The following is a 26,517-nucleotide window of genomic DNA, read 5'->3' as shown; positions in this document are numbered from 1 at the left end:
TATTTTTTTTTTTTTTTTTGTAACTGAAGTAGTCCACAGAGTTTCTGCATGATCATCAGGGTCAGCTCCGCTCATCAGAATGTCAAATACATAAACACTCACACCTGGCAAGTCTTGTATTATCTACCCCACGATTTCTAGAAAATATCAAAGTGCTGAACTGATCCTGAATGGAAGGTGACAGTGTAGCCATACACCATGATGTATGGTCTCCTCTGACTCTCGGGAGCTAAGTTGACGTGGATATATTTGTCTGCACAAGTCTATCTTTGTAAAAACATACCCATCTCCTAGCTTCTGCATGAAATCTTCATGGAGCAGCATGGTTTGATGATGAGTTTCTAACAGTACGTTAACCATACAGGAGCAATCACCACACACTCTCATGATAGCTTTTCTCTTCATTGACAGAATGACTTTCTTGATGGGCACTTTGGGGATTTCTGCAGTCATTGAATGCCACAAGACTCTATATAACAATGCCTAGCATTGTACACCTGAGCCAGATCTTCTTGGAGTGTGAGGGGAACCAGTCACAGCTTGTGAAACACTGGTTGGGCATCGAATTTTAACTTAAGTTTCACTTCAAATTCTTGGAGACAACCAAGTTCAGGTTTGCACTGTTCCACAAATTTCCAATACCTTTCCCAAAGCTTCACATTTAGCTGTAAGAAGTCAAACATCTTTATAATTACTGACTGTCCACGCTTAACAATCTTTCAAAGATATACGCTTAACAATCTTTCAAAGATATGACAATTTTAAATTGTGGAACATTTTGAAAGAACAGCAAAAATAATCTAAAAGAACTACTGTGCACCTAACCCTCCTTTATCGCGTGAAATTGGTGCCTAAAAAAAAAAAGTGCGATAATGAAAAACGCAATAATGGAAGCGAAGAATAAATAGGAAATAAATTGGTGCCTCAACCCAAAAATTTTCCTAAAAAAAAAAAACCAGCTCTGACCAACAGAATACCACGTGCAAGACTGAGAGGTGGTGGTGGTGGTGGTGGTTATGGTGGTGGTGGTAGTAGTGGTGAGCAGAGTAACCGGAACCAATAAGCTCCCTTATTCAAATCATGTGACATGAATACACAGCGATGATTGGCTGCTCGCTTCTCCTCCTCCTCCTCCTCCTCCTGATGATCATCATCTTTCTCCCCCTCCACCTCTTCCTCCTCCTCCCCCATCTCAACATTCGTTGGCATGTGGTTGGGATATGGGTAGTACTGCTACTACTTCTACTTCTACTACTACTACTACTACTATACTACTACTACTACTACAAGTGCATGATAACGAAGTTGCTCTGAGGTTGCTGGGAACACCACCTCTGGAGGTGGTGTTACTGTCTTATATATGCATATATGTTCACAAAACAACATTTCTATTAGCTTTTTACAAACCTTTCTCAAGAAAGGATTGTTTTGTAATGCATAAAGTGAAATCTTACATGGAATACCAAAAATTAAAGCAGAGATGATGAGATTGGCCACAGACGGCGGAGACTCCGGCGACTTGGCTGCTTTCTTCTTGTGACCGCAGTATTTCATTAGTAATTCACTATCACTCAGTGCCACGGAGTCCAGGTTATCCTCATGGCATGAGTGTATATGAATACTAAGATATGATATCCATTATAGCAGGCAAGAAAGGAGTGAAAACAAATTTAATATCGTGGTGAAAGACAACACCCCAAGCTAAAAAGGTCACAAGAAAAAGAAGAAGCGGCCAAGTCGCTGGAGTCTCCACAGTCTGTGGCCGATCTCATCATCTTTGCTTTATTTTTTGAGATTTCATGCAAGATTTCACTTTATGCATTACAAAACAATCCTTTCTTGTTGGCAAGGCTTGTAAAAAGCTAATAGAAATATATATATATATATATATATATATATATATATATATATATATATATATATATATATATATATATATATGAGGGCCACCGCATTGTTTCCCCTTTGTTTAATTATATTATATGTGTAGCAACTAGCTTCCCATCGCGGGCCCCTCGGGCTGTTTTGCTGAGCAGACGACCTGCCACCCTCTCTGTTTCCACCATTTTGTTGTGTCTGCGAGCCTCGCCTCAGTAACCAGCCAGTCTTCAGCGGAGGTAGACACGTGCGCTCTTGGTTTCTAGCACAGGCTGGAGACACGTGTTGCTGGGCTGTTTTGGGTACTTGTGCCTCCTGTTGAGTAGCTTGTTACTCGGTAGACCGTGGCTGTGTAGAACAACGGGCTTGTTGTTCTGAGAAAGTGTGGCCGGTTGGGGCTACATTTCTCGTGCGTTGTCCACTCGTGGGGTAGCGACGCGGAGGAGAGACACGTTACTGTCTTGTCCTGATTGTCGTTTTGTAGGTGGCTGTGGTCACCAGTGTGGTTTGGTGGGCGGCTGTGTGCCCCCACCATTGTTTGTGTAATATCAGTAGTATACTGTTTATAGTACAGAGTTAGCCTTCAGCGGAGGTAGACACGCACTCTCGTCAGTCTGGCAGTGTTAGGGAGATTTGTGTTGCTGGGCTTCTCTTGTTACTCATAAGTCATTGGTCTGGGAGTTGTGCCCTCCTGTTGAGTAGCTGGCTTGCTACTGTGTAGACCGTGACTGTTAGAACAACGGGCTTGTTGTTCTGAGAAAGTGTGGCCGGTTGGGGCTGCATTTCTAGTGCGTTCGTCCACTCGGGTGTGGCGACGCGGAGAGACACGCTTTGTCTCATCCTGTTTGTCGTTGTGGTGGCCGTGGTCACCAGTGTGTTTGGTGGGCGGCTGTGTGCCCCCACCATCTTTTGTATAGTTTCAGTAGTATACGGTATTGTAGTGGTAGTAGCCACGCACACTATTGAATGCTGAGAGGCTTCATGTCGGCCAGTGGTGCGTAGTTGTCGTCCGCCAGACTTGTCTGCGACGAGTATTTGGACTCAGTGTATAGTGGGTGTCACCCGTAGGTGGTATCTGGGCTTGTGTGTACATCACCGGATGTGCTGTACACATCATATATTGCAGTAGTAGTAGGCCAGGGATGTCAGTCTAACAGGTGTTAGTAAGCACCTGTTGTAGTAGGATAGTATAGTAATATATACTGCGCGTGTTGTCACAGTCTGTGATTCATCACCGTCTGTGGACAAGGCGTGCGGAGAGGCATTAATACTTCATAGAGAAGTGGGTGGAATTGTCCTTGTGGGCGGTTTCTCTAGGGGGTATTAAGGCCTCGCCCTGTTACACATAACATATACCATTTATAAATTCTACTTGGTTGGGTACAGGAGGAGAAGGAGTTGCTGAGGAGATTCCCTTACAGTGGGGGAAATTATACACTGTTGGCGACCTTGAAAGAACTTGATGGTTATGGCAGCTGTGAGTTATAGTAGTGGGGACTCTGTGGAGTGTTTTATAATCCCCACTGTACTGATCGTAACAAAGTTGGCGATTTTGCCAGAATAACACTCGAGTGAGCTGTAGCAGTTAACCGCAGCCGTGTGGCGTACATAACCATAACAATATATATATATATATATATATATATATATATATATATATATATATATATATATATATATATATATATATATTTTAACCCATGTGGTATGTTGGGGACCAGCCCAGAATGCATCCCCCCTATTTCCATTATTTCCTATGGGAAAATTCCGTCCGTTTAACAAATTTCTGCTCTACGCACAGCTTTGACACCCACTATCCTGTTCGTTAAGTGGAGTATTACTGTACTAGTACTGTAGTTAAATAAAATGTGTGTTTGGTACTTCATTTATTGTTTTTTTTTTTCAGTCTTTTTGGTAAAAAAGTATTTTTTTGGGGGGGTCTAGGAACCTAACTCTATTTTCCCATAGGGCCTATTATTCGCCAACACGAATCTCGCCGTGCACGATGAGCTCAGGAACCTAACTGTAATGTTAGGTGAGGTATGACAGTAAATGAAGCCTTTAATAGTACAGGCAACCCCCGTTTAACGAAGGTTCACACAACGAAATTTCGCTACAACGAAGATTTAATTTTACTACCACTTGCTCGTTTAACGAACACCAAACTCGCTTTAACGAAGTTTTAACCAGGAAATTTTTTTCAAGTTTGAAAGCCCCGCCGTATCACGCAAGCCAACAAGCTTTTGAATACACCAGGAGCAGCAAATACTAAGGCCTGCCTCAGGAGAAATCCTGGGACACCTGTAGAATCAAGATCAAGATCAAGATCAAGATCAAGCCTCTAGTGGACAGCACACGCACCACTCACTCCCACAACAGCGTCAGCAGCAGCTCGTCTTCACTCGCTCAACTTACCACCAAAACGCCCTGCAATGTGGTCTACATTCCTAAGAAGACCAGGAAGTCTCTTACTCTCAAAGTGAAGCTGGATATTATTCACAGACACGAGAGGGGCGAGAAAATTATAGCATTGCTGGCCCCCATCTTGACTCCATATACTGTCTCTACTATTTTCAAGTCAGCAGACTCTATTAGGAAGGCTGGTGAGACTGTATCTTACTTGCAAGCTAAAAGAACCACCTGAACTTGTGACTCTACAATGGATAAAATGGAAAGCCTTGTGGAAATGTGGTACATAAGTTTTGTATGCGGTACAATGATGCGCCCTTTGTTTACATTCCACAGGTTGCCGGTTAGTGTATTTCCCGTTTCACTCTCCCTCCCTTCATAAATTTAAGATCATCAACATTATAAAGTTATGTACATACATACAATAGTGTACATTATAATGACTTAAATTAAATTTAACTGCCTAAATGTTAAACTTCATAATTTTTACTTTCATTAAACCTTTCACTGTACTATGATGCACTCTTGCTTTGCTTACTCTCAATGGAAGTTCAAGTTATAATCGGTTCGCTTAACGAAGTTTCACTTAACGAAGTGTTTTTTAGGAACGTAACCCCTTCGTTAAGTACTGATTTAGTCTAAGTTAGTGTCTTTTAGAGGTTATAGTGATGTTTTGAGAGGGTCTAGGCTGGAGGCTGGTCCCTATCCCCCCTAATTCTTAGTATCTTATTGGAAAAATTGCTTCACGATTTGAATAAATGCTGATTCGACCGATGAAAAATCGCCCTAACCCCGTCGAATTGCAAGGATCCCCTATCTTCAGAATTCTGGAATTCAGATAAATGGATATGTACGTACTTGTATATGCACAGTGGCAACAATAATAATTATGAAAACAAATAGGTGCAACTTTTATGATTCAAATTCAAAACTAGTCCTCATTACATCCAGAGCTAAAAATATACAGACTGCAAATGCAATAATTTTACATCAGCCGTCGTCTCCGCTGACATGGGGCGCTCACATGAGATATGCGGGAGCCCAACCAAACACCAGTTGCGCACGCTTGACAACACCGGACGGACGTGTGTGGACCCGCTGGTCCATTTGGTGCTTTTTCTTACAGCAGGCCACGTTACTTGTTACGCAGGTACAGTCCCTACTATCCGTTACCTGTTTAAGGGCGGTTAGTGCCTTACAAGATGGCTTTTTGTTGGCGGGGGGCTATATACAAGCTTACGGCTTTGTTTTGATCTCCCTTTGACGACCAGGTTGTGTGATGGAGTCTCCCGGCTCCAGTGATGATGGGGCTGGTGCCCCTGTTGGACCCTCCCTGGCCAATTGGGTGCCCAGTGCCCATGATTTGGACCACAGTGGCAGGGGCAGTGACTCTTCCAGGAGTCGTCATGCTGGGGATCAGGCGAGGAAGCGCCAGTCACGTTCAGTTCACGGTTCCGATGTGTTTGCCTCTGCCCCCTGCCCCCCGCCCGCTTCAACTCTACCTTCGGCCCCCCCCACCCGGACAGTGAAATGCTGTTTTAGATGCCCTGGCTGAGATGAGGTCTGAAATTGACCGTCTCAAGAGGGACCGTGGGAGCCTGCCCCCGGTTTCACCTAATCCTGTGAATGCGGGGCCCTCCTCCACTGCCCGCACCACCAGGATTATGAGGGTGGTGGGCCTTCTCATGGGCAGGCTTGCTTGCCATCCCCTCCTTCCTTCTCGGGATTCCCTGCAGACAGCAGTGACGATGATTCCGTTGGTGAGCCCTCCACTACTGTGAGTCCCCTTCTTCAGGGCGTTCAAGTATTTGGGCCGACGGACGTGTTTTCGGCCGAAGTGGACAGTAAGGTGGCTGATATGATAAATTTTATGTTTGATAAGGGCATTCAAGAGGATGACTATAAAGCCTTATGTGAGGATGACTGTGTTTTGAGACCTGCTAACTGCCCTGCCCTCTCTGCAGTGGACTGCAACCCTCAAGTGTTGGAGGCACTGAGGCCGAAGCCCAGGAGAATGGATTTTCGGCTGAGGGAGGTAAATAAGGACATTTTGAGGGCTGCTTCTATAATTACCAAATCTTTAGTAAAATTAGACAAAGTGGCCGTGATGAGCAGCACCATGTGGTGGCGCAGTAAACAAACCTGATAAATGGTGCACTGGCCTTGTTAGGTCATGTCAATGTTAGGAACAACCTCAATAGGAGGTTTGTGATGAAGCATGAATTAAATCACAAGTTTTCTCACCTCTGCACAGAAAAAGTTCCCATGTCCAGTTTCTTGTTTGGTGATGATATCTCCAAAAGTGTAAAACAGATTGAAGAATCGGCAAAGGTACGGTCCACCATCACAGCCAAGAGGCAGGTTTTCCCGTGGCGTCTTCCTGGCAGAACTAGAGGTTTCTCGTCTAGGTTCCAGCTCTACAGGTTTAAGAGGTCGGCCTTCAAGTCTGGTCAAAGATCGTCCCAGGCTCCACGCTACCCAGACCAAAAAAACGCCAGGGGCCAGGCCTACTCCAAGCCCCGGCACTGAATCAGGCAGGTGACTGTTTTGTGGGTGGTAGACTTCACCACTTTCTCCATGAATGGAAGGAAATTACTTCTGATCCTTGTATATTAGATTTTGTTCAACACTGCCATTTGGATATTAATGTGGAGAATGTCAAACACTTATTTTTTCAGAAGGTTGAATACAGGTTAAATTCTTTAGAACAGGATGTTATCTCTACTGAAATTCAAAAATTACTTCTTAAGGTAATTTCTGTCACTGAGTGGCAATATGGACAAATTATTTCTCCTATTTTTCTAAGGAAAAAAAAAAGAATGGTGGATATAGGATAGTTTTGAATTTAGAGAAACTTAATTTACACATTGCATATATCCACTTTAAAATGGAGGATTTTGAACTTGCGATCAAGCTCATTCATGCAGGTGACTTCTTGGCGTCAGTGGTTTTAAAACATGCCTATTACTCAGTCAAGATACCAGAGGAACAGCAAAGATTTTTCTGTTTCACATGGCAAGGGGTTATTTACCAATTCAATTGTTTGCCTAATAGGGTGTCACCAGGCCCTAGAATTTTCACAAAACTTATGAAGCCAGTTTTTTCACATTTGAGGAACAAAGGTTATACTATCACCAGTTACATAGATGATTCACTTATCTGCAACAGCTCACAAACAGGTTGCCTCGTTTGTGTGCAGGACACTGTTTCCCTTTTCAGGAGACTGGGTTTTTGTATCAATAAGGAAAAGTCCATTCTTACTCCTACTAAGTCTATTGAATACTTAGGCAATATTATCAACACTGACACTATGAAAATTTCTTTGCCGGAAAGAAGTTTCTAAAATTTGTCTTGCTTGTGAGGATCTTATGCACAAGTCGGTTGCCCAGATTAGACAGGTTGCACGGGTGATAGGTATTTTGGTTGCTGCCACCTCTGCGGTCGTTCTGGGAAAACTGCATTATAGAGTTCTTGAAAGGGCCAAGATTCATGCTTCACATCACTCTCATGAGAATTTTGATGCTATGATGCCTATTTCTGAGGAGATGAAACAAGAATTACTCTGGTGGTGCAAAAATGCAGCAGTACAGGATAGGGTTATTTTCAGGCCGGCTGCAGAACTTGAATTGTTCACAGATACTTCCAATATTGGTTGGGGTGGCAGCCTTAACCAGGTTTCTACAGGTGGTAGTTGGTCTTTGGAGGAAACTTCATTACACATCAATGCTCTTGAACTTAAAGCAATTTTATTTACTCTGCAGGCATTTCGGCAGGAAGTTAAGGGAAAACATTAAAATTTTTTGTGACAATTCTACAGCTGTTATTTATGTGAATGAAATGGGAGGTACCAAATCTCTGCCCTGCAATGATCTTTCTATACTCATTTGGAACTGGTGTGTTGATAATGAAGTATGGATCACATGTTCACACATCCCGGGGAAAGCTAACTATGAGGCAGATGAGGCTTCTCGCACTTTCAATTCTTGGCACGAGTGGAAATTGGATGTCAATGTTTTTAGTTCTCTCTGTTCCACTTTTGGTACCCCTTCTATTGACCTGTTTGCATCTAGGCTTAACAAACAGATACCTATTTTTTGCTCATGGAAACCTGACCCTGAGGCAACTTATTTTGATGCTTTCTCTTTTAACTGGACAAATTTTATTCTTCCTTATCTTTTCCTCCTTTTCCTTGATCTCTAGGTGTTTGCAGAAGATGGGGGCAGAGCAGGTCAAGGGGTGGATAGTGGTCCCACTCTGGAGATCACAGCCTTGGATGGGCAGGCTGCTCCATATGCTGATAGATCACCCCAGACTGCTCAGGAAATCAAAGAACATTTTGATGCATCCCTGCTCAGCAGAAACACACCCTATCTTGACACACACTCAGTTGATGGCGTGCCTTCTTTCTGGGACTCCCTCAGAGTGCGAGGCATACAGAAGGAAGGTGCGGACATCATCATGGCGTCTTGGAAGCCAGGTACAGGAAAACAGTACCAGTCACATCTCAAGCGATGAGCAAGCTTTTGTGGTAGAGGGGACATCAATCCCTTTAATCCAAATGTGAATGACATCATAAACTTTTTAACAGTGTCTTTCAACAGGGGTATAGGTTATAGCTCCATTAACACCTCGAGGGGTGCCCTTTCCGCCTTGGGTATTATGGTAGATGGTGTATCTGTGGGCAGCCATCCCCTCGTCATCAGATTTCTGAAAGGTGTTTTTAACCTGCGACCCCCTAAACCACGGTACACAAAGACGTGGGATGTCCAGCCTGTTGTAAATTTGTTGAGATCCTTATACCCATTGAACACACTTAGTTTAAAAGAAATTACGCTTAAACTGGTTATGCTGATGGCACTCACGCAGGCTGCATGCACGCATCCAAACATTGCACTTACTCATGCTTCCAGGCATCAACATTGAAGACTGTTCCAATACAATTCTGTTAGGGGAAAACATTAAATAATGTAGGCCAAATTTTAACACTCAGTTTGTCACCTTTGTTGCTTTTGACAAGGATGCAAAACTTTCTGTTTGTAAGACTCTGAGAGAGTACATTACCAGGACGACTAATAATCTTAGATGTTTTCCAAATGCAGAAAATAGACTTCTCATTAGTTTTGTCAAACCTTATAAACCTGTGTCTAAAGATACCATTTCCAGATGGGTTAAGACTGTTCTTCATTTGGCTGGGATTGATACTAATGTGTTTACTGCAGGAAGTGTCAGATCGGCGGCGGCTTCAAAGGCCAAGGCTCTAGCTGTCCCCATCGGTACTATCATGGCAAAAGCGGGATGGTCTCGGGAATCAACCTTTGCTAGATTTTATGACAAGGGTATTGTAGGCATTTCTGATCCTTTTCAGGATGCAGTTTTGCACGTAGATTAATAAGATTGGTTATGGTTAAAGTTTTGGGTTTTCAAATTTTCAAATTTGTTAGTTATCAAATGAATTTGTATTATTGGTGAGTTTGGGTAGATAAAGATACCGCTAAAGAGGATATTATATGCAATTGTACCATTGAATTATTTATGTTTGAACTCTTTGAGTCATCATGTGTATATTCTTCGTTTTTTCATTTAGTTAAATGAAATTGTAGTGTTGTTCTTTTGTTTTGGATAGATGACTATGCTGTACTTATGCCGGGTTCATTTTGGGGTTATGTCTGTAAAATTTACCCATCTCAAATGTTCTGTGGCCTTCACAATTATTAAATTTGCTATCAAGTCCCTTAAATGGCACTCCTTATTTTCCATTTTTGGCATCATATTTTGCGATTTACTACGAAACCCACATGGCTTTAAAACCTCATGTGAGCGCCCCATGTCAGCGGAGACGACGGCTGACGTAAAATTTAAAAAGTATACGAGACTTACCGTAGGTCAGTTGAAGTATGCTTGTAATTTTACAAAGGTCGTCTCTGCTGACAGGGGAGCGTTCACATGCCCTCCTCTCCCCGCCCTAGTTTTCAAGGGATTTATGTTCTGGGGATTTATGCCATAATTTCTTCACTCAATTTTATTTTTTCATGTGGTGTTCGTAGTCTTTAAAGTCTGGTGTTTGGTTGGGCTCCCGCATATCTCATGTGAACGCTTCCCTGTCAGCAGAGACGACCTTGGTAAAATTACAAGCATACTTCAACTGACCTACGGTAAGTCTCGTATACTTTTTAAATTTTCATGAGTCATATTCTTACCAAGAAACTTACTAAACACATGGGTTTGAATCCTGGTCATGATCCAAGCATAGGATTGGTTTCCTTAAGGAAGGTAATGGTTCCCTAATGGGTGGGCTTTCAGATAGGATGTCTCCTTTAGCCCATATATTCCCGTGAAAAGCCGATATGGTGGGAGAGAGAGAGAGAGAGAGAGAGAGAGAGAGAGAGAGAGAGAGAGAGAGAGAGAGAGAGAGAGAGAGAGAGAGAGAGAGAGAGAGAGAGAGAGAGAGAGAGAGAGAGAGAGAGAGAGAGAGAGAGAGAGAGAGAGAGAGAGAGAGAGAGACTGATACTCAGATTCTGACATCAGTCCAGCTGCATCCCATGGTTATAGAGGAGAGAGGCCTTACACATCTGATACATTCAGTTCCTAATAGCATTCAGAGCTCCTTAAAACACCGGCATTTTATGTCCCATTCCTGAAAATCTGTGGCATTTCATGTCCCATTCCTGAAAATCCATGGCATTCCCAGTTTAAGAAGCACTGGCTGAGATAATACAGCCATTTTAGGTAAAAAGACCATCACAGACTCTACTAGGCCTTTTAACATGAAAGTCACCACTACCAAGTAAGAAATTGTTTTAAAAATATCCTTTAGATCTGTCATACCTGTGGACATCACAGAAGGATGTTGAAGAATATAGAACCATCACTGAAGAAAATGCATGAAGAAACTATATCAATTACAACAGGGAATAAAATAAACTCAAGGACAGTGAAAGACAAAGGACTTGCTGAGTAGGATGAATTAAAAGATTCAATTTTTATCAAACAAGGTTTTACTTACCATTTTCCTTATTAGAAGAGTTGGTGGCAAGATTATTTGCACCAGGCCACTTAGCTGCCTTCTCATTTTCTTTCTCTTCGCTTGATTTCATGTAATCCACCAAAGCTGACCTGGAAGTGAGAAAAAAAAGGCTATTACATTTTCTGACAGTAACAATCTTTTCATAATTTCTATGTTTGCATTTACATTCTCTTTATTCTAGTAGAATGCATGCAGCAACAATATACAAAGTGACAGACTACACTACTCATAGAAATGTGCAGATTCTGAGCAAGAATAGGATGCATATACACACAAGCATATGCATGCACACACACTGTAAAGAAGTGGACTTGGAAAATTATGAAAGTGGTATGGGGGAAGAAGCCTGGGGAGAAAGATTCCTGAATCTAATGATAGACAATATGATGGACCAGAGAGTAAAGGAATGCACAAGATTCTGAGGAAATGACGAGCCGGCGAGATTGGACCTAGTTTTTACAAGTGGTATACAAATGAATGATGATATAAGATATAAGTGCCCATTGGAAAAGAGTGACCATGTAATATTAGAAATGGATATAGAAAAAGGAAAGGAAGATAGAGACGATTCATACAAAAGAGACCGATTAAATTACAGAAAGGCTGATACTGAGAATCTAAAGAACTATTTTAAAAAACGTAAATTGGGAGATGGAAAAATCAGAGATGATGCAAGAGAAGTATAACTTATTTTTGGAAATATACAAAACAGGAGTCAGGGAATATGTCCCGAAATATAGACCTTAAGAAGGAAAGAAAGATTGGTTTAATGCAAGGTGTGCTAGGGTAAAAGGAGAAAAGAGATGGAGCATGGAAAAGGTGAAGAGAAATAGAAATCCAGTAAATAAGGAAAACTTCAAGGAAGTGAGAAATGAATATATTAAGGTGAGGAAGGAAGAGGAAAAGAACTTTGAAAAGGACATTGTCGAAAAATGTAAGGAGCAACCAAAATTGTTCTAGATTCATAAATGGAAAAATTAGGCAGAAAGAAACAATAAAAAGGTTAAAAGGAGAGAAAGGGATGGTAGAAGACCCAAAAAGTATGGCAGAACTATTAAATAATAAATTCCAGGAGATCTTTACTAAGGAATCCAAATTTGAAAGGCCACAGGATAATAGAGAGACAGTCTATATGAAAGAGATTAAAGTAACCAAGCTTGAAATAAAAGACTTAATGAAGGAACTGGATGAAGAGAAGGCAATGGGACCGGATGAAGTCTCAGGCAGAATACTGAAAGAATGTAGGGAAGAACTAGCAAGTCCTATATACAACATCATAAATGCTCAATAGAAAATGGAACAGTACCAGTAGAATGGAAAAGAGCTGAGGTGGTTCCCATATATAAGAGCGGAAGGAAGGAAGAACCTTTAAATTACAGACTGGTATCACTAACTAGTGTAATATGCAAGATGTGTGAAAGAATAATAAAGAGACAATGGAAAGAGTGACCATGCAATATTAGAAATAGATATAGAAGAAGGAAAGGAAGATAGAGACGATTCATACAAAGGAGACCGATTAAATTACAGAAAGGCTGATATTGAGAATCTCAAGAACTATTTTAAAAACGTAGACTGGGAGGAGATGGAAAACTCAGAGACAATGCAAGAGAAATATAACTTATTTTTGGAAATTTACAAAACAGGAGTCAGGGAATATGTCCCAAAATATAGACCAAAAGAAGAAGGAAAGAAAGATTGGTTTAATGCAAGGTGTGCTAGAGCAAAGGAGAAAAGAGATGGAGCAATGAAAAGGTGGAGGAGAAATAGGAATCCAACAAACAAGGAAAACTTCAAGGCAGTGAAAAATGAATATGTTAAGGTGAGGAAGGAAGAGGAAAAGAACTTGAAAAGATATTGTCAAAAATGTAAGGAGCAACCAAAATTGTTCTATAGATTCATAAATGGAAAAATTAGGCAAAAAGAAACAATAGAAAGGTTAAAAGGAGAGAACGGGATGGTGGAAGACCCAAAAAAGTATGGCAGAACTATTAAATAAAAAATTCCAGGAGGTCTTTACTAAAGAATCCAAATTTGAGAGGCCACAGGGTAATAGAGAGACAATCTATATGAAAGAGATTAAAGTAACCAAGCTTGAAATAAAAGAGTTAACCCGCTAAGACCGATGGCGAAAAGACCTCCCATTACCGCAATTATCATAAAAAAATCAACTCTTATAAATTACTCTGGAAAAAAATCTGCTGTTAGTAGACATGACAATGCATCATCCTACAAGTTTTTATTGCTCTACTCACTATGGTTGTCTCAGAATAATAACCGATAATTGGAGAAGATTGTGGTAGAACTCGGGAGGTGCTTTTATGTGTATTCTTACATAATGTAAGGCACTGCTCATGTTTTATGTGTTTTCACATGTTTTCGTGTTTTCACCATATTGGCTGATTATAGTTACGTATGTTTTATCAAGCGTGGGTGACGATGTTGTCACAATAGCGGGTCGGATCTACCTCCAACCTGTGCACTTTCCGTCTTGTCCCGCCTTGTCTATCACTTTTATCACTAAACTTTAGCTTCCTCTTAGCACCAGTAGCCATAGTTGTAAATAATAGTTCCTTAAATAAGTAAATAAGTAAATAATTATCACCGCGACACGACGCTCACGCACCTCACAGAAATTTGCGGGAGACTAGCTGGCTAGAGCGGTGTGCTTCCTGGGAGCCGACAGTACTACCATAGGCCTACGTCATGACCAAATATAGCAGCGCTACCAATGCTAGCGGTTTTTATTAGCGCCAAAGTAGCTGAATTTATGGACAGTCGGAAGTGTGCAATGCAGCCCTATTTAAGGCCTGTCGGACTTTACGGGTTAATGAAGGAACTGGATGAAGAGAAGGCAATGGGACCGGATGAAGTCTCAGGAAGAATACTGAAAGAATGTAGGAAAGAACTAGCAAGTCCTATATACAACATCATAAAATGCTCAATAGAAAATGGAACAGTGCCAGTAGAATGGAAAAGAGCTGAGGTGGTTCCCATATATAAGAGCGGAAGGAAAGAAAAACCTTTAAATTACAGACCGGTATCACTAACTAGTGTAATATGCAAGATGTGTGAAAGAATAATAAAGAAACAATGGATCGAGTTCCTTGAAGACAACAAATTAATATCAAATAGCCAATTTGGTTTTAGAAAAGGACGGTCTTGTGTAACTAATTTATTGAGTTTCTATTCTAGAATAGTTGATAGAGTACAAGAGAGAGAGGGATGGGTTGACTGCATCTATTTGGATTTAAAAAAGGCGTTTGACAAAGTGCCACACGCAAAATTACTGTGGAAGTTAGAGGAGAAGGGTGGCTTAAACGGAAGCACATTGAGATGGATAGAAAATTATTTGAGGGGGAGAGAAATAAGGACGGTAGTTAAAGATATGAAGTCCAAGTGGAGAGCAGTAGAAAGTGGAGTGCCACAGGGGTCAGTATTGGCACCAGTACTTTTCCTCATTTATATTAACGACATGCCAGAAGGAGTGAACAGCTACATAAATTTGTTTATGGATGATACGAAACTGTGCAGAGTTATAAAGCAAAAGGAGGATTGTGAAATACTGCAAGAAGACCTAAATAAGATCTGGGAATGGAGTAAGAAGTGGGAAATGGAATTCAATGTGAACAAAAGCCATGTCATGGAAATGGGAAAGCATGAAAGACGACCTGTGGGAATCTATAAGATGGGAGATGGAGTAGAACTGGAGAAAGTCAAAAAGGAAAAGGACTTAGGAGTGACGATGGAAGAAAACAATCAACCAGTAAGCCATATTGATAGAATTTTTAGAGAAACATATAATTTGCTAAGGAATATTGGAGTAGCATTTCACTACATGGACAAAGAAATGATGAAGAAATTGATAAATACTATAATAAGACCCAGATTGGAATATGCAGGAGTAGTGTGGACCCCTCATAAAAAGAAACACATAAGAAAATTGGAGAGGCTACAAAAAATGGCTACAAGAATGGTCCCAGAACTTGAAGGGATGACATATGAGGAGAGACTAAAGGCTATGGATCTACCAACCTTGGAACAAAGAAGGGAGAGAAGAGACCTGATACAAGTCTATAATTTGATCAAAGGAATGGACCAAGTGGATAATGAGAAACTGATCCTGAGAGAAGAATATGACAACTGAAGCACAAGATCGCATAGTAAAAAGCTGAGAAAGGGAAGATGTCTTAGAGATATTAAAAAATATAGTTTCCCGCAGAGATGTATTGAGACGTGGAACAGTTTAGATGAAGTAGTGTCTGCAACGAGTGTGCACACTTTTAAAGTAAGATTGGATAAGTGTAGATATGGAGACGGGGCCACACGAGCATAAAGCCCAGGCCCTGTAAAACTACAACTAGGTAAATACAACTACATAAATACACACACACACACACACCATAAAAAGAAACACATAAAGAAATTGGAGAGACTACAAAAAATGGCTACAAGACTAGTTCCAGAATTTAAAGGGATGACATATGAGGAGAGACTAAAAGCTATGGATCTACCAACCCTGGAACAGAGAAGAGAGAGAGGGGATCTGATACAAGTTTATAAATTGATTAACGGAATGGATCAAGAAGATAATGAGAAACTAATCCTTAGAGAAGAATATGACATTAGAAGCACAAGATTGCATAGTAAGAAACTGAGGAAGGGAAGATATCAGAGAGATGTTAAAAAATATAGTTTCCCACAAAGATGTGTTGAGACTTGGAACAATTTGAGTGAGGAAGTGATGTCAGCAACGAGTGTGCATAGTGTGTAAAATTACAACTAGGTAAATACACACACACACACACACACACACACACACACACACACACACACACACACACACACACAGGGTAATAGAGAGACCATCTATATGAAAGAGATTAAAGTAAAAATGTTTGAAATAAAAGAGTTGATGACAGAATTAGACAAAGAGAAGGCAATGGGACTGGATGAAGTCTCAGGCAAAATATTAAAAGAATGTAGAAAAGAACTAGCAAGTCCTATATACAACATCATAAAATGCTCAATAGAAAATGGAACAGTACCAGTAGAAGGGAAAAGAGCTGAGGTGGTTCCCATATATAAGAACGGAAGGAAGGAAGAACCTTTAAATTACAGACCGGTATCAATAACTAGTGTAATATGCAAGATGTGTGAAAGAGTAATAAAGAGACAATGGATTAAGTTCCATGAAGACAATAAATTATTATCAAATAGCCAATTTGGTTTTAGAAAAGGTCGGTCATGTGTAACAAATTTACTGAGTTTCTACTCTAGAATAGTTGATAGAGTACAAAAAAGAGAGGGATGGGTTGACTGTATTTATTTGGATTTAAAAAAGGTGTTTGATAAAGAGCTACATGCAAGATTACTGTGGAAGTTAGAGGAGAGGGGTGGCTTAAAAGGAAGCACATTGAGATGGATGGAAAATTATTTGAGGGGGAGAGAAATAAGGACGTTAGTTAAAGATATGAAGTCCAAGTGGAAAGCAGTAGAAAGCGGAGTGCCACATGGGTCAGTATTGGCACCAATACTTTTTCTCACATATATAAATGACATGCCAGAGGGAGTGAACAGCTACATAAATCTGTTTGTGGATGATGCGAATCTGTGTAGAGTTATAAAGCAAAAAGAGGATTGTGAAATACTACAGGAAGACCTAAATAAGATCTGGAAATGGAGTAAAAAGTGGGAAATGGAATTCAATGTGGACAAAAGCCATGTCATGGAAATGGTAAAGAGTGAAAGACGGCCAGTGGGAATCTACAAGATGGGAGATGGATTAGAACTGGAAAAAGTAAAAAAGGAAAAGGACTTGAGTAACGATAGAAAAAAACAATCAACCAGTAAGCCATATTGATAGAATTTTCAGAGAGACATATAATTTGCTAAGGAATATTGAATTACCATTTCACTACATGGACAAAGAAATGATGAAGAAATTAATAAGTACTATAATAAGACCCAGATTGGAATATGCAGTTGTGTGGAACCCCATAAAATGAAACACATAAGGAAGTTGGAGAGACTACAAAAAATGGCTACAAGAATGGTTCCAGAATTTGAAGCGATGACATATGAGGAGAGACTAAAGGCTATGGATCTACCAACCCTGGAACAGAGAAGGGAGAGAAGGGATCTGATACAAGTTTATAAATTGATTAACGGAATGGATGAAGTGGATAATGAGAAACTGATCCTGAGAGAAGAATATGACATTCAAAGCACGAGATCGCATAGTTAAAAAGCTGAGGAAGGGAAGATGTCTGAGAGATGTTAAAAAATATAGTTTCCCGCAAAGATGTGTTGAGACTTGGAAAAGCTTGAGTGAGGAAGTGGTGTCAGCAACGAGTGTGAACAGTACAAAATGGTGATGAGAAATACTCTAGACAGAATGAAGCAAGAACTCATCAGAAAGGATAGAGTGATGATAGTTGGAGACTTTAATTGCAAAGAAATAGTGTGGGAAGACTACGAAGTGGTGAACGGTGGTGAGTGGGCAGAATTGTTAAAGGTAGCAACAAATAACTTGATGACACAGTGGGTGAGATCACCAACAAGGTGCAGGGGACAAGATGTTGCAGCATGGTTGGATTTGGTATTTACCAGGGAATCTCTAAAAGAGGAAATTGAACATGAATGTCCCTTGAGGAAAAGCGATCATGATGTCCTAGGCTTTGAGCTGGATAGAATTAAGAACGAATAAGATTGTGGAAGAGGAGGAAAAATTAAATTATACTAGGGCAAATTATAACCATATAAGAAAGTTCTTTAATGAAATTGGTATACCAAGAAAGGGATATGCAATTGAAATACGATAAATTTATGGATTTGTATAACTCTGCTGTGAAAAAGTTTGTGCCATATCACAGAAAGAGGACTTTAAATAATAAACAGTGGTTTAATAGAAATTGTGAAGAAGCAAAAAAGAACAAAGAAAAGGCATGGAAGAAACTTAAGAAAAACAGTGATGTATTATCAAGAGAAGTCTACAAAACAGCAAAAGAATAGATATGTTGAAGTAAGGAGAACAGCACAGAAGGAATATGAACAGAGGGTGGTGGAAAACTGTGATAGTGACCCAAAAATGTTTTACAAATTCATAAATGGAAAACTAAATAAAAGGGAGGCAATAGAAAAGGTAAAAACGGGAAGAAGTATATGAAGATGCTGGAGATATAGCTGAAATTTTGAACGACAACTTTTGCAAAGTGTTTACAAAGGAGGAGCATTTTATGGGAGGAAGGCCTACGGAAATAAAGCAAATGCAGAACATCATGGTTACTAATGAAGATGTAAGGAAAATTATAAGCAATCTGGATATTAATAAATCAATGGGGCCTGATGGCATATCTGGGAGGTTGCTAAATGAATGTAAGGATCAATTGTTGAACACCGTATTTGATATTGTGAAAACCTCCATACGAACAGGATTAGTCCTGAAAGAGTGGAAAAGAGCTGACATTGTGCCTATATATAAGAATGGTAGTAGAATGGAACTGCTAAATTATAGACCAGTATCGTTGATTAGTATATTGTGCAAGGTATGTGAAGAAGTAATTAAAGCTAAGTGGAGTGAGTATCCAGAAAGTGAAAACATTCTGAGTGAAAGGCAGTTTGGTTTCAGAAAAGGAAGATCATGCATATCCAATTTATTATGTTTTTATTCAAGAGTGACTGACATACTACAACATAGAAAGGGATGGGTGGATGCTATCTACCTGGACTTGAGAAAGGCCTTTGATAAAGTACCACACAATAGACTGATGTGGAAACTAGAGATGATTGGAGGAGTAAATGATAAACTAGCAAAATGGATGGAAAATTACTTAATGGGAAGAGAAATGAGAACAGTGGTGAGAGGAAAGAAGTCCGAGTGGAAGAAGGTAACCAGTGGAGTTCCACAAGGGTCAGTGCTGGTCCCATCATGTTTTTATTTATGTTAATGATATGCCAGTAGGAATTGACAGTTACATGAACATGTTTGCAGACGATACTAAAATTATGAGGAGAGTAAAGAATGTGGAAGATTGTAACAAGTTACAGGAAGATCTTGATAAAATATATGAGTGGAGTAAGGAGTGGCAGATGGAATTTAATATAGACAAGACCCATGTTATGAAAATGGGAAGAAGTAGATACAGACCAAACAGGGATTACAGGCTGGGTGATGAGAAAATTAAAGAGACCAATGAGGAGAAAGACTTAGGAGTAACTGCAAAACACTTTGTCACCGGAGAAACACATTAACAAGATTTTTGGAAACATACAACATGCTTCAAAATATTGGCCTTGCATTCCACTACCTAGATGAAGGAATGATGAAGAAGATATTATGTACCTTAATAAGACCCCAGTTGAATATGCAGCATGTGTCTGGTCACACATATGAAGAAAAATGTGAAGGTGGAAAGGGTACAGAGGCTGGCAACAAGGATGGTACCAGGACTCAGGAGTTAGACTATGAGGAAAGACTGAGGAAGCTGGGGCTGACCACATTAGAAGAGAGAAGAACAAGAGGAGACATGATAACTATGTATAAATTGGTGAACAAGATTGACATACTGGACAGAGAGTTGATAAAGTTGACCACAAGAATCATCTCCGAGGACATGGAAAAAGCTAATAAAGGACATCTGTCTAAATGACGTGAGAAAATACAGTTTCCGCATCTTAGCATTGATAAGTGGAATAAACTGAGCAGTGATGTCGTTGATGTGTGTGTCAATCAGATGAAAGAGAGATATGACAGGAATGGACAAGGAGACAGGTCACAGAGAGCTTAGCTCAGGCCCTGTAATACACAAATAGGTAAATACAAACACAGGTACACACACACACACACTGCCGCTGAGAGAGGACGGCTGTCTGGCTGCAGACGGAAGAAGGAAAATACCTATGGTGTTACAGGGCCCGGTACTCTAAGTTAGTGTCCTGTTAATGTCCTACTGTCGCATAGTGTTGAAAGTGAGGGATATGGAGAGTGGTCCCTGAGAGGAGAGTGTGGGCGGTGATTGTTTTGGCCGTAATCAGCTGACGATAACAAACATGGCGTAGACATGAAAGGACTTTGAAGGTTTTATAACTACGCCAAAAGGACTGGAGAAATTAGATATGGATGCAAGAATCCAGGCACTGGAAAGTAAGTTCCTAAACATTTTGTCCATAGAAGAAAAACTGGATAGAGTTCTAGCCGAGAATGATTCGTTCAAAAAAGAGATCTATTTGTTAACGATAGCGAATAAAGAGCTATTGAAGGAAAAAGTAGAGATGGAGAAAGAAACCAACAACTAAGGAAACAATGTGAAGAGATGAAGGCTAAACTCCTGGAAATGGAGATGAAAATATCCAAAGGGACTTGAGGAAGGAGGAATGCCTTAATCTAATTGATACCAGGATGAAAGAAGTGAACCATGAACATCAGGAGGTACAAAGGTCCTTTAGGAGATAGTGAAAAAGCAGGAAGAGGAAAATAAAGGATTACAGAGGGAAATGGTAAAGGCACTAAAGGAAAATGAGTATGTGGTGAGAGATATTGCTGAAAAGAAAAATGTGTGATCATAATAGGATTGAGGAAGAAACTAACAGGAACTGGCAGGACAGGAGGGATAAGGAAAATGACAGGATTAAGTCTTTACTGAACAAGATCTCTGTGGAAGAAGAGGACCTATATGCTGAGGTAGAAGAAAGTGTGAGATTGGGAGCTTTTGAGGAAGGCAAGAATAGACCATTAAAATTGAAATTAAAGTCTCAGGTGGCAGCTGAGGCCTTGTTGAGGAGGGCTTGGAAACTTAAGGACTCTGAGGAAACCAAAACAATTTACATAAGAAGAAATATGTCACAGGATGAGCGAATGAAAATGAAGGAGCTTGTAACTGAAGTGAAAGAGAGCAATGACGAAAGAACAGAGGAGGAAAAGACCAAGTTTTTTTGGAGGATGAGAAATGGGAGGCTAAAGAAGTGGTGGATAAAACAGGCGGAATAGACATTACATGGAAGAATGAGACTAGGAATGGAATAGAAGTGACTTAAACGAATATAGATGGATTTCTGTCTAAGAGGCTAGAGTGTATGGATTACCTAAGAAATAACAAACCGGACATAATGTGTGTAGTGGAAACAAAGCTAAGGGCTGAAATAAAGCTAGACTGGCTTGTTGTAAAACACTACAAAGTATGGAGAAATGATAGAAAAAATAAGGGAGGTGGTGGTATAATGGTTCTTACTAAGGAAGATCTGATAGTGATGAAATATAGTAAGAGAAATGAGGAAATGATAAGTATGCTTATAACAGATGGCAAGAAGGACATTAATATTATAAAAGTATACATACCACCCAGAACCAGTGCTAGGGAATATGAACAGTACAAAATGGTGATGAGAAATACTCTAGACAGAATGAAGCAAGAACTCATCAGAAAGGATAGAGTGATGATAGTTGGAGACTTTAATTACAAAGAAATAGTGTGGGAAGACTACGAAGTGGTGAACGGTGGTGAGTGGGCAGAATTGTTAAAGGTAGCAACAAATAACTTGATGACACAGTGGGTGAGATCACCAACAAGGTGCAGGGGACAAGATGTTGCAGCAAGGTTGGATTTGGTATTTACCAAGGGCATTGAACATGAATGTCCTTTGGCGAAAAGCGATCATGATGTCCTAAGCTTTGAGCTGGATACGAATTAAGCACGAATAAGATTGTGGAACGCAGGGAGGAAAAATTAAATTATATTAGGGCAAATTATAACCATATAAGGGAGTTCTTTAATGAAACTGACTGGTCCGTGGTATACCAGGAATGGGATATGCAATTGAAATATGATAAATTTATGGATTTGTATAACTGCTGTGAAAAAGTTTGTGCCATATCACAGAAAGAGGACTTTAAATAATAAACAGTGGTTTAATAGAAATTGTGAAGAAGCAAAAAAGAACAAAGAAAAGGCATGGAAGAAACTTAAGAAAAACAGTGATGTATTATCAAGAGAAGTTTACAAAACAGCAAGGAATAGACATGTTGAAGTAAGGAGAACAGCACAGAAGGAATATGAACAGAGGTTGGTGGAAAACTGTGATAGTGACCCAAAATGTTTTACAAATTCATAAATGGAAAACTAAATAAAAGGGAGGCAATAGAAAAGGTAAAAATGGGAAGAAGTATATGAGGATGCTGGAGATATAGCTGAAATTTTGAACGACAACTTTTGCAAAGTGTTTACAAAGGAGGAGCATTTTATGGGAGGAAGGCCTACGGAAATAAAGCAAATGCAGGACATCATGGTTACTAAGGAAGATGTAAGGAAAATTATAAGCAATCTGGATATTAATAAATCAATGGGGCCTGATGGCATATCTGGGAGGTTGCTAAATGAATGTAAGGATCAATTGTTGAACCCTGTATTTGATATTGTGGAAACCTCCATACGAACAGGATTAGTCCCGAAAGAGTGGAAAAGAGCTGACATTGTGCCTATATATAAGAATGGTAGTAGAATGGAACCGCTAAATTATAGACCAGTATCGTTGACTAGTATATTGTGCAAGGTATGTGAAGAAGTAATTAAAGCTAAGTGGAGTGAGTATCTAGAAAGTGAAAACATTCTGAGTGAAAGGCAGTTTGGTTTCAGAAAAGGAAGATCGTGTATCCAATTTATTATGTTTTTATTCAAGAGTGACTGACATACTACAACATAGAGAGGGATGGGTGGATGCTATCTACCTGGACTTGAGAAAGGCCTTTGATAAAGTACCACACAATAGACTGATGTGGAAACTAAAGAAGATTGGAGGAGTAAATGATAAACTAGCAAAATGGATGGAAAATTACTTAATGGGAAGAGAAATGAGAACAGTGGTGAGAGGAAGGAAGTCCGAGTGGAAGAAGGTAACCAGTGGAGTTCCACAAGGGTCAGTGCTGGGTCCCATCATGTTTTTGATTTATGTTAATGATATGCCAGTAGGAATTGACAGTTACATGAACATGTTTGCAGACAATACTAAAATTATGAGGAGAGTAAAGAATGTGGAAGATTGTAACAAGTTACAGGAAGATCTTGATAAAATATATGAGTGGAGTAAGGAGTGGCAGATGGAATTTAATATAGACAAGACCCATGTTATGAAAATGGGAAGAAGTAGATACAGACCAAACAGGGATTACAGGCTGGGTGATGAGAAAATTAAAGAGACCAATGAGGAGAAAGACTTAGGAGTAACTGCAAAACACCTTGTCACCGGAGAAACACATTAACAAGATTTTTTGGAAAACATACAACATGCTTCAAAATATTGGCCTTGCATTCCACTACCTAGATGAAGGAATGATGAAGAAGATATTATGTACCTTAATAAGACCCCAGTTAGAATATGCAGCATGTGTCTGGTCACCGCATATGAAGAAAAATGTGAAGAAGGTGGAAAGGGTACAGAGGCTGGCAACAAGGATGGTACCAGGACTCAGGAGTTAGACTATGAGGAAAGACTGAGGAAGCTGGGGCTGACCACATTAGAAGAGAGAAGAACAAGAGGAGACATGATAACTATGTATAAATTGGTGAACAAGATTGACATACTGGACAGAGAGTTGATAAAGGTGACCACAAGTAATCATCTCCGAGGACATGGAAAAAGCTAATAAAGACATCTGTCTAAATGACGTGAGAAAATACAGTTTCCCGCATCGTAGCATTGATAAGTGGAATAAACTGAGCAGTGATGTCGTTGATGCGGTGTGTGTCAATCAGATGAAAGAGAGATATGACAGGAATGGACAAGGAGACAGGTCACAGAGAGCTTAGCTCGGGCCCTGTAACACACAAATAGGTAAATACAAATAGGTAAATACACACACACACACACACACACACACACACACACACACACACACACACACACACACACACACAAACAAAACAAAAAATATATTAATATTAATAATAATAATAATAATAATAATAATAATAATAATAAATAAATAAATAAATAAACAAATAAATAAAATAAATAAATAAAAATGAATAAATAAATAAAAATAAATAAATAAATAAATAAAATTTTAAAAATAATGAATAAATAAAGAATCATACCTTTAAGGCCCATGATAAGCTGAGAGAGAGAGAGAGAGAGAGAGAGAGAGAGAGAGAGAGAGAGAGAGAGAGAGAGAGAGAGAGAGAGAGAGAGAGAGAGAGAGAGAGAGAGAGAGAGAGAGAGAGAGAGAGAGAGATATTAAATAAGTTACTGTTTGCAGGCCTATGCCTTATTTGAATAATGTGCATTTTTAACCAAGCGTGAAGTAGTTAACCATAATCATTATGTTTAGCACATTTACCAAGAGACATGTAGGGGATGAATGAAGACAATAATTAGTAATGTGACATTCAAGTTTAAAGCAGCAATGCATGTCTGATGTTTATATCATGGTGTACCAATTTAGTAAGAAGTAAAATTAATGTTTGCATCTTTATTTTTTTATACCATGTGGGTTTTTCACAGGAATTTATGGGTCAAAGGGCATACTTTTTTGGGTACCTCCTATCTCAAAGCCCACCCGCTAGGAAACTGTTCCCCAAGTGATGAAGCCCAACCTACACTCGGACCGTGGACAGGATTTGAACTCATGTGCTTGGAGACACCTCGGACCCCAAAGCACGCATGGTTCCACTGTACCACGGTGGCCCTTAAAGCAACACACTGTGGTTCAATGCTGCTTCCAGTTAAGATATAAAGAAATCTATGCCTGAATTATTCAGAATCTATATAATGTGAAAATGGTCACCTTTTTAAAGGTTTTGAAGAGATTATCTGTCCTCCATTTATTTCATATTTTTGTATTTTGCAATCTATGTTCCACAATAACACTATAGTAACAAGCTGCAAAGCTTGCTTCTAAAGCAGACTTTTAACTGAAGATATGTCAATTCTGAATCTGGTGAAACAAAAATATCTTTATTTAACACAGAAACTAAAATTAACTACAAAATAAGGTAATACACACATATTCATGACAGCCTACCTTGAGTATGTAAAGATGCGGTCATAAACTTCTCGTTCTTCTTGTGAGAGATACAGCTCATGATGCACAATTGTTTTCTCAGGCAGATCCACAATCTTCTTCCCTGTTTTCAAATCAACCTATCCAACAGAAGAAAAATATGAAATTAATAATCTTAAGATTGTAATGATCTCCCAAAACAACTTTGTCTCTGTAGATCTATTCCCTTTCACTACCACAAAATTTGCTATACATATTTGTATTCTTTAATGAACATATATTCCTTAATCACTCATGTTATGTAGAAAATGCTTCTTCATCAGGACAACAAGGTACAATAATATTTCATCATTTAACTCACAACAGCCAAGACAATGCCTTAAAAAGCTGAAAGTCAGACAATGTATCATTACCTTCCAACGCCTTTACAATAATCTACCTACCTAGTTATTTATCTGGAAAAGGAAAGTCTCATTGTTCACTGAGAGAGAGAGAGAGAGAGAGAGAGAGAGAGAGAGAGAGAGAGAGAGAGAGAGAGAGAGAGAGAGAGAGAGAGAGAGAGAGAGAGAGAGAGAGAGAGAGAGAGAGAGAGAGAGAGAGAGAGAGAGAGAGAGAGAGAGAGTGTGTGTGGCTGTGTGTCATCGCCTCCGGCTGTTTCTGGAAGACAGATCACATAGCGGGAGGAGGAGGAATCCTTGATAAGGCATAAACTGAACTTTCAGAGGTCACATCGAGCTATAAAGTACATCATTGTATTGAGAATAACAAAGAGAAAATAATTATTAGTATTCAAACAGTTTTCTGACAATTTCTAGGTTTACCATTTTTAGCTGTCATAGCAAACGGGAAAATAGTTTAAGCGCCGGAAGGAAAGGGTTAAGAAGGCTGGTGAGACCATATCTTCCTTGCAAGCTAAAAGAACCACCCGAACTCATGACTGCAATATATAAAATGCGATGTTTGAGTTACCGAACTATTGTTTGAAAACATCTATTTTGAGTGAAGCAGCTCCAGTGTGGGTTTAGCTGTACTAACTGAGTGCACAATGTACTATCTGTGTAGTACTACGCCTCAGGGTAACGCTGAAACATCTCATTAAAAATGAGGCCCCACACACATAAGAAAACACTATCCTCAAAATAGAATCAGCACAATAGCGCAGTAATCCCTACCTACAATCACAATAGCGCAGTCCAAAAGGAACCAAACCCCC

At 39.6% G+C, this 26,517-nt stretch overlaps 1 protein-coding gene across 2 annotated transcripts in view; it reads right to left on the bottom strand.

Annotated features, from left to right (window-relative positions):
• Positions 1-26,517, bottom strand: part of LOC123517489 (transcription termination factor 2-like) — a 239,429-nt gene that overhangs the window by 95,715 nt on the left and 117,197 nt on the right. For both annotated transcript variants that reach the window (XM_045277595.1, XM_045277596.1), the window contains exons 17-18: positions 25,326-25,444; positions 11,291-11,400 (exon numbers count right to left, since the gene is read on the bottom strand). In XM_045277595.1, the coding sequence (XP_045133530.1) occupies positions 11,291-11,400; positions 25,326-25,444 (229 nt within the window). The remainder of the gene's footprint in view (positions 1-11,290; positions 11,401-25,325; positions 25,445-26,517) is intronic.

This window comes from Portunus trituberculatus, chromosome 42 (genome assembly GCF_017591435.1).
Source record: "Portunus trituberculatus isolate SZX2019 chromosome 42, ASM1759143v1, whole genome shotgun sequence".
NCBI classification, from domain to species: Eukaryota; Metazoa; Arthropoda; class Malacostraca; order Decapoda; family Portunidae; genus Portunus; species Portunus trituberculatus.
This window is presented reverse-complemented; position numbering and strand designations above follow the sequence as displayed.